This window comes from Ichthyophthirius multifiliis (genome assembly GCF_000220395.1).
Source record: "Ichthyophthirius multifiliis unplaced genomic scaffold scaff_1120509250702, whole genome shotgun sequence".
Lineage (NCBI taxonomy): Eukaryota > Ciliophora > Oligohymenophorea > Hymenostomatida > Ichthyophthirius > Ichthyophthirius multifiliis.
This window is the reverse complement of record NW_004086511.1, coordinates 5,461-13,726: the sequence shown is the minus strand read 5'-3', so window position 1 is coordinate 13,726 and position 8,266 is coordinate 5,461. Positions and strand designations below refer to the sequence as shown.

Genomic DNA, 8,266 nt, shown 5'->3' with positions numbered 1-8,266 from the left:
CAAAATTCACGGAAAATAGTGAATTCAATACATAAAATAGGTATATTTTTGTGTGAAAAAATAGAGGTTTAAATTTTAATTGAAAAGACGACTTTATTACCCATTGAAAATTCGAAAAAATTCATAAAAAAAAGCCTTGAAAAAAATAAAGACCCGGATCTGATTTTTATATAAGAAAATCTAAAATTAAGTCTAATTTGTCCTTTTGATTTAAAATTATTAAAAAATCCTTCCAGAGGAGTTTTTTGTTAACATATATAATGTTTTTCATTAGAAAATCTACTAGTATTTGCAGAAAATACATTTCCAAGAAGATATAGGTGTCCTATTTGTAAAGAAAGAGCTTATAGAGTTATTAAAGATGGACTTGTGGAGGAAATATTACTAAAAAAGGGAGGAGGAGGGTTAAAAGAAGTTTATATAGAGGAAAATGGGAAGGTTTTAGAAGAATTTAAAGGTTGTTGTGGAGATTTTGTAGAGAAATTTTTAAAGGATAATAATAATGATGATAATTGTGATTTAGATTAAAAAAGTATAAATAATTAAGATTTATATGATAATAATAATTTTGATAATTTTTTATTAAATTAATACAATATTAATAATATTAGTAAAGAACAAAATGTTTAAGAAATAAAATTTTTAAAAGATGTTTTTTTAAAAGAAATAAATAAAAATATTATTTAATAATATCCTTTTTTGAAAAAAAAAATGTTAGAAAATAAGTATAATGATGAATTAGATTAATAATTAAAAAAAAAATAAAGAAAATAGAAAAATAAAATTATAAAAATAAGAAAAGAAATAGAATAATAAATAAATGATTCTATGTAATTGTTACAAAATAAAAATAAAATAATAATAATAATAATAATAATAATAATAATAATAATAATAATAATAATTTTTAATAAAATTAATAATAATAATAATTAAAATAATAATAGTAATAATTTTTATAAAATTTTTATTTAATAATTTGGTGTATATACAGGATTTCTTGATAATACTTTTAATTATTAATTTCTGAATGTATAGAAAAAAAATAAAACGATAAATATAGTTTATAAAATAATCCAATATGTATTTAAATTGATTGATTTTTTTTTTTATATATTTAAATATATATTTTTATTTTATTTCTTAATTAAAATTTTTATAGTATATGATATAAATATAAAATATAATAATATATAAAATTTTATAACTTAATATAATTTGTTTTATTAAATAATTAATGAAATATATATTTAAGTTATCTCATAAAATTTATAGAAAACTTTATTAATAAATATAATAATTAATATCTAAATAAAGATAATAATTAAAATTGATAAATTTAAACTAATTTTAGTATTAAAAATTTTATATACATGTTCAAAATTATTATAAATTATATCCTTTAAGCAAAAAATAGAAAAATAATTTTATTTATTATTTAAAATTGAAAATTTTAATAAATTAAGAATATATATATAATAAAAAAATTTAAAAACTTAATAAATATTAATGTAATATACATAAGTATATTATTCAGTTTTAAATTAAAGATAAATAAAAAAAAATTATAAAAAAAAAATAATATAATAAAAAATTATTTTATATTATATTTATTACAAAATTGAAATATATATAATATTTTTTAAAATATATAGGAAATAATAATTAAAAGAAAAAAAAAATATATATTTTATTTATTAAAAAATATTTATAATACAAATTTAATATAATATTAAAAAAATAAAATATATGTTTGATATAAAAAATAAATAGAAAAATGTTTTAAATACACTTTAGTATTAGATAATTAAATAAATAAAAATTTAATAATAAAAAATATTAAAAATATATATATATTAATAGTGAATAAATTAAAAAAAAATATAATTATTATAAAATATAAAAAAAATTGATTTAAATAAATATATAAAATATATATAAATATATATAAAATATATTTATATATTTATATATTTATATATTTATATAATTATATTTTTTTTATTTTAAAATATAAAATATGTCAAGTTTTTATTTTATTACAATAAATATGATTAATATATATATTAATTAATTTTTAAAAATAAAATAAACTTGGATTAAAATAAAACATTTATTTAATCCAATAATTTTCTTCTTTTTAATTTTTCTCTTTTATAGATATCTAAATAAGTTTTTTTATAGCTTTTTTTTTCATTTTTTAATCTTTAAATTTGAGTATTTCTTATAAGCATTTTTTTCCGTTTTAAATATCTCCTTTTTCTATCAAATACTTTCCTTTTAAAAAAACTATTTCTAAATAATATAAACTTCTATTTTTATCTTAAATAAATTCTATTAATTTCTCCATTTCTTCAAATTTACCTATTCTATATAAAATTTTACTTGCTAAAATTATATTTTTATCTTCCATATTCTATTATTTTATTGTTTACTTTATTAAAAATTCTGCTTTTTCCCATTCTTTCATTTTCTTATAAAAAAACTCTAATAAAAATACCCAGAATCTTCAAAAAGTTCCCCTCTATATTCTTTAAAGTTTTTCAAAATATTCCAAAATTTTCCTTGTTTTTTCAATTTCTCCCTTCTAAAAGTAAAATTCGACAATTTTTTTATAGTAAGTAATATTATAAGGTTCTAAAAGTATAGCTTTATGCAAAAAACGTTCAGCTTTGTTTCCTAAACCTTATTTCTAATAAATAAGGGACATTTGAAAAAACACATCACCATCAAATACATTCTAATCTAGAATTTTTTGAAAATTCAATAGCGCATCTTCATATTTTTATTCAAAAATTTAAACTATACCCAAATTTTGTAAAATTTTTGGACTTTTTTTCTAAATTTAGTCTAATATTTCCCTTGCTTTAACATATTTTTCCTCTTTTATATAGATTTAAGCTAATAAATATACATAATCTTCATTTTAAGGGTTTTTTGTGTACGCTTTTAGAAGATATTCTTAATATTTTTCCATATTTTCCTATTTATAATATATAGAACTTAACAAATAATAAGCTTGTGAATTATTTTCATCGATTTATATTATTTTTTATAAAATATAGAGAGCTTATTTATAATTTTCTTATTTTATATATATTAAAGCTTCATAGATATATAAAATTGTATCATATTAGGAATTTTTAAGAATTTTTTTTATGTAATTTTATGCTTTTTTTAAATCATTTTTTTACATAAATTCAGATATTAATTAATATTACAACTTTTTATTTTATTTATTTTTTAAAGCTTATTCTTCTAAATCTAAAAGTTCTTAATCTGATTATGTATATAATTTAACAGTTAAATTAAATTTTAAAGGAATAATTATAAATTAAAATTTTTTTAAAAAAAACTTAAACATTATTTTGTTTATAAAATAAAAAGATTATTTAAACAAAATATAAAAAATAAATTAATAATTAATAATTAAATAAATAATAAAAAAAATAATATATATAAATACATTAAATATATATATATATATATATATATATATATATATATATATATATTTATTTTTATAAAACAAAAAAAAACGCTCGATGAAGGGATCGAACCTTCGACCTTGCGGTTAACAGCCGCATGCTCTAACCAACTGAGCTAACTGAGCTTATTAAGATATTATTTTAAATATTTAGTATTAATTATTACTAAATGCATCAATATTATTTTATATTTCATCTACTTATTATGTTTTATCTTATTTATTTATTTATTTTAACATTTCTATTTTAATTAAATAAAATTTATAATAATTATATTTTTTATATTAAATATTATAATATTTTGATTTCTAATTATATATAAAAGTTCTTAATGCATTTAACATATACTTATTAATAATCTCTTATTTATATTTATATTAAGAATAAACATTTTTAATTTATATTTAATAAAGAAAATTAATTAATAAATATATAATAATTAAGATAAGCAGAAGCATAAAATCTTAAAGAAATATATTAATTATTTAAACAACGAAATAAATTAATATATATAAATAGATTTAAATATTTATTTTTAAACTAGAATTTTTTATTTTTATATAATCCATTAACATTTTTATATAATATAAATTATAAATATTTTTATAAAGTTCTATTTAAAATAATTATAATATATTTTTTTAAGTCTATGCAGAAATTTTATAAAGCATGGAATAGGGAATTCATATGATCTGATTGTTTTTCTTTTATGAATTATTTTGTGTAAATGAAAACTAATTCATAAAAATGTATATAAAGGATATTGGAAAATAAAAAACATTAAGATTTAGTATTCATTTAATATTTATTTTTAAAGATTAGAGGATATAAAAAAAGAAATGAGAAGGATTTTATGGATTAATATAGCTAATTACTTAAAAATATAAAAAATTGGTAAAAATGAGGAGAAGTTTGAATGGCATAATGAATTATTCTATATATAAATTTTAAAATAATAAAGAATTAATTTATATTAAAGGTTTAGAAAAACTTAACTTTAAGGCAAAAAAAAAAGCTTAAAAGACAAAAAATTTTATTTTAGGCAGATAGATTTATTTTAGAAAGCAATTTTTTAAATTAGCTATAATATAAAACAAGTAAAAAAATATATAAAAAACTATAATGATAAAAAAGAAAAAAATAATATACATAATGTTTAAAAATAAAAATATATGAAAAATATGAATATTTTAGTATTAATAAAAATAAAAATGATTATATTAATAAAAAAATAATAATTAAAAAATTAAGCAAATACTAAAAAGCATAAAAGTAATATTAGCATGTATATATAAAAAGATAAATTAAAGTATAATATTAAAAAAAATTAATAAATATATATAAATATATAAATATATATATATGTCCATATGTTTTTATATAATATTTTTATTTTTATAAAAATTTAATATTTTATTTTTGTTTTTTATTTTCTATATTAAAATAATAAAAATAACAATAACAATAATAATAATAATAATTATAATATTAATAATAATAATAATAATAATAATAATAATAATAATAAGAATAAATTTTTTCTTTAATTTTATAATTATATACTAATTTTTAATAATTAAATATATTTTATATATTTTTTTATAATATTGAATAAAATTTTTAATATGATAAATGTAAATAATTTAAATTTTAATATAAATTTAAAAATAATAACATACATATAAATATATAAATATTTATATATACATATAATATCACCTCCAAAATCCAAATATTTTTTATGTTAATGTTTATTATTATTCTTAATTATTATTTTCTTAATTATTACTCATAAAAACTGTTAAATTTTCATCTTTTTATATTTATTATTAATTTTATATTCCTAGTTAGATTTTCTATTAATTATTAAATTATAGTTATTTTGAAAATGTATTTAAAAGACTTTATTTTATATTCGAATTTGAGTTTTAATTAGTATATTAACACAAAAAATTAAAGACTATTTTTTTTTCTACAAAATTTTCCTTTAAAATTTTAATTTCATTGTTCTCGTGTTTTTTAATGTTTTCATAATTATTTATTTCCTCTTTTAATTTTTCTTATAAATTTGATATTTACAATTTTAAATCATTTATTTCTTTTTATTTATTTTCTATGGAACTTTCGTGAGTTTTTTACATATTATTAAGTTATTCTTGTGTAAATTTTAACTATTAATTGTATTTTTGACTTAGTTCTATAAAATTACTTTCATTTTGATTTTCTTCGAATTATATTTATTCCATAATCTTCTCCATATCAGCATTTTTTATAAATTTCTATATATATTTTACCAACAATTAGTTGTTTTTTTATTCTTTTTTATACTTTTTATTCAATTCATCATTTTAAGTACTCATATTTTATATTTCCTCAATATATTCTTTTCTTTAATTTACATAATTTTTTGTACTTTTTTCCAATTCCTTAATTTTATTTTCATACTCTGGAACATTTTAGCTTTTTAAAACTAACTCTTTATATTTATTTTCCCAAGAGGATATTTTTTTTTCAAAAGATGAATTATTCTAGTTTATTTTTTCATAAAATTTATCCAAAAAAACCTAATTATATTTCTCAATAAATTTTTCGGCTTAAAAGACTTACTATTTACCTTTAAATTAATTAGAAAGTACCCATAAATCTTCTTCTAGTTCTTATCTATTTAAACTAAAATTATCTGCCATTAATTAATATTTATCTTATATAATTTAAACTAAAGCCACTTAATTTTTAAAGCTAACATTTTCTAAATTCTATTAAACTTAAAAAGACTTAAAGCCTCCCCCCCCCCTTATTGTTCTTTTTCGACTATTTTATTATTTTTTTCTTAAAAATCCTATACAGACCCTAAAGAATAAGCTTAAATTCCATTTAATTCCAAAACCCAAACCGGTGATTAATGCAGTTAATCGAAAATCATAGGAATAATAATTATTTATTTTTCAATTTTACAATTGAATCCCATTTTGAATTCCCTTTTATATTCCAAAAGAGTATTTTCACTTGAAAAAGATCTATTTCGATTATTTTAAGAAGAACAAGGAGATACACTAGCTGATTTACTTTGTTTCTACTAGAAAAAATTTTATATTCTATCTAGTAATTATAGATTGAATTTACAACAAAATGAAGATATCTTACATTCTAGGTTTCCATTAAGCATTTCTCTATGTTTAGTATCATATTAATAGCAAATTTCAACACAAAACCCATCTTTTTTTTTCTAATTTTCATATAAAAAAAGCTCATTTTTTCTTTCTTTTTAATATATTTCCTTTTAACTTTTCCTTCTTTCATTAATCAACCAAATTTACATGTTTCCACATCCAACCTTGATTTCGAAACTCTCGTTTTCTAATCCACAATAATTTAGCCATAAGTTGTCATATTTTAACTCAATTCCTTCATCTTCGGTATGTAAAAGGGACACTTTACCTTCTTTAAAAGCACAAGAAAGGCTTATATTAATCGAATTAGGTGGTCTAATAGCATACTAGAGTGCTTTTTTTTCCAAAACCATATTAATTTATTAATCTGAGGCTTAATATTATGAAATTAAATGTTCTTTAATACACTCTTTGGTCCATATAATTAATATTTCCTCCTCTAAACCTCTAAAAATGGGTTTTAGGATAGATATATCTTAATCAGAGATTTGAAAGTCAGTATTTTTTAAAAATTTAAGTAAAATTTTATGAAATCTTTATTTATAAAAATCTATAATATCTTAAGAAACCTAAATGATTTTTTATGCATTTTTTTACAAAAGCAGTAGTTTATATTCCCCCATTTCCTATATAATATTAAGCAAAAAAATAAACTATTCCTTCTCGAAATCAAAATGCACTTTTTATATTTCTATATTAATTTAAATTAAAGCAAATTCAGTGTATTTTCGAGGATTTTCAACTACTTTTAATTCCATTTCTTTTACAAATAGAATTATATTTTTCTCCTCTTCTTCTTATTTAAATTCTTATGAATATAAACTAACGTCTTTTACTTAAACTAATTTATTTAAAGGATCATATATATTTTCATTAATTTCTTTATTTAAAACTCTATCTATGAAACCAAATTACCAATCTTAATCTCTAGGACTTGCTTCTATTGATTATATATTGATTCCAAAGGAACATTTTTAGAAATGGTCTTCCCATCTGATATGTATATTTTAGATTTTTAATTGAATATTATCAATTATTCTTAATGTTAATTTATCCACTAGAGTATATTAATGTTATTATTATTAATTATGGAGTTTTTGTTTTTATATTTATAGGAATTTTTCTATTGTTTCTTTTGCTAAATCTTGAATGTTTTTTATTTTATTTTAGGCCTAATCGCCTTGTTATTCCATTAATTTCTGCCAGTCTTTTTTTCTTACTTTTTAATATTATTGTTATCTTCTCCATGTTGACTTATACACCTTATGACATTAGTTTATGCCAAGGAACTTTTATACTAAGTTTTTCGATATTAGAATTTATAATCTCTATTGGAAGCTTTAAACGATTTGTTAGTTCGTCTAATATTTTTATGTTTTCAAAAGATAATTCGCCTTGCCACATTTTAAATGACAGACTGTTTTTGTCCAAATTGATGAAATCACCGAAAATACCTATTAGGACTTTTTAGAGAATTGTCTCGAACATTGACTTTATTATATTTTATATTATTATATTTTAAATATATATTATTTTTTAATATTATATAAAATAAAATAAAAAAAATAAAAAATAATGTTAATAAATAAATAAATAATAAAAATATTA

At 16.2% G+C, this 8,266-nt stretch overlaps 1 protein-coding gene and 1 non-coding gene across 2 annotated transcripts, besides 17 other annotated features; both read right to left on the bottom strand. All coding sequences in view use genetic code 6, as the record gives it.

Moving 5' to 3' along the window:
* Positions 1–843: 843 nt before the first annotated feature.
* Positions 844–954: a microsatellite.
* Positions 918–962: a microsatellite.
* Positions 963–1,550: 588 nt separating this feature from the next.
* Positions 1,551–1,594: a microsatellite.
* Positions 1,555–1,598: a microsatellite.
* Positions 1,599–1,895: 297 nt separating this feature from the next.
* Positions 1,896–1,971: a microsatellite.
* Positions 1,919–1,958: a microsatellite.
* Positions 1,923–1,989: a microsatellite.
* Positions 1,953–1,996: a microsatellite.
* Positions 1,953–2,009: a microsatellite.
* A 422-nt stretch (positions 2,010–2,431) lies between these two features.
* Positions 2,432–3,108, bottom strand: IMG5_090020 (tetratricopeptide repeat protein; the record flags this gene model as incomplete). The annotated part of the gene is made up of 1 exon (XM_004035719.1): positions 2,432–3,108. A coding segment is annotated over one exon (597 nt), but the record flags the coding sequence as incomplete, so codon positions are not given.
* Positions 3,109–3,399: 291 nt separating this feature from the next.
* Positions 3,400–3,465: a microsatellite.
* Positions 3,404–3,465: a microsatellite.
* Positions 3,453–3,515: a microsatellite.
* Positions 3,516–3,539: 24 nt separating this feature from the next.
* IMG5_090010 lies at positions 3,540–3,613 on the bottom strand. The gene has a single exon. It is a non-coding gene; the product is annotated as a tRNA-Asn (tRNA).
* A 1,205-nt stretch (positions 3,614–4,818) lies between these two features.
* Positions 4,819–4,851: a microsatellite.
* A 79-nt stretch (positions 4,852–4,930) lies between these two features.
* Positions 4,931–5,022: a microsatellite.
* Positions 5,023–5,032: 10 nt separating this feature from the next.
* Positions 5,033–5,080: a microsatellite.
* Positions 5,081–5,239: 159 nt separating this feature from the next.
* Positions 5,240–5,276: a microsatellite.
* Positions 5,277–8,151: 2,875 nt separating this feature from the next.
* Positions 8,152–8,204: a microsatellite.
* Between the last annotated feature and the right edge of the window lie 62 nt (positions 8,205–8,266).